This window comes from Hippocampus comes, unplaced genomic scaffold, assembly GCF_001891065.2.
Source record: "Hippocampus comes isolate QL1 unplaced genomic scaffold, H_comes_QL1_v1.1 C16763626, whole genome shotgun sequence".
Lineage (NCBI taxonomy): Eukaryota > Metazoa > Chordata > Actinopteri > Syngnathiformes > Syngnathidae > Hippocampus > Hippocampus comes.
Window position 1 is genome coordinate 117 of NW_017838430.1, and position 700 is coordinate 816.

General features: G+C 45.3%; 1 protein-coding gene across 1 annotated transcript; it reads left to right on the forward strand.

The window, feature by feature from the left end:
* Window positions 1-357: 357 nt before the first annotated feature.
* On the forward strand, window positions 358-673 carry LOC109509086 (transmembrane gamma-carboxyglutamic acid protein 1-like; the record flags this gene model as incomplete). The annotated part of the gene is made up of 2 exons (XM_019859003.1): window positions 358-531; window positions 605-673. Coding segments are annotated over 2 exons (237 nt in total), but the record flags the coding sequence as incomplete, so codon positions are not given.
* Between the last annotated feature and the right edge of the window lie 27 nt (window positions 674-700).

Genomic DNA, 700 nt, shown 5'->3' on the forward strand with positions numbered 1-700 from the left:
GATGAAACCATGTGACGGTGGATAGTATGATGACTTCTGCGCCATGCTGTCTGCTTGCCATAGTGTAAAAGTAATACGTTTGACTGACATCAAGTGTAGGAATCAAGTGTTCTTGACTGGCAACAGATTCTCTTTGCAGTTTGCATTTAGATCAGTTGTAGTTTGTTCTTGAAATATTCTGTGACCCTAAGTGACTAGTGGCAGAGTATAACGGGAACACGGCTCTCATGTGATAATGGCAGGCAAGTCACAGGCATCAAAATCTTTGCCCAGATATGGAGGTGGCCTTCTGCACTCATACTAGTAACCCTAATACTAACGTGCATCCCAATGTGATACAATTATTGATGATTGCGTGGCGTTGCAGTGTTTGTGCAGGCTCCAGCTGCACAAAGCATTTTCCTGCGTTCCAAACGAGCAAACTACTTCCTGGTGGAGGAGATCCTGCAGGGCAACCTGGAGCGGGAATGTCACGAGGAGCGCTGCACTTTTGAGGAGGCCAGGGAGTATTTTGAAGACCACGACAAGACGGTCAGCCCATTCAGTAGTGCATCACCTGTGCTCGTCTTCTGCTTCAGGTTTCAAAATGTTTCTATCCCGACAGGTCAAGTTCTGGAGCACTTACGAGAGTAAGTTCATTACAATGAAATTTGCTGACTGGGGCTAGTTACAAATTGGGAAATGGCATGTTAAAAAAAAA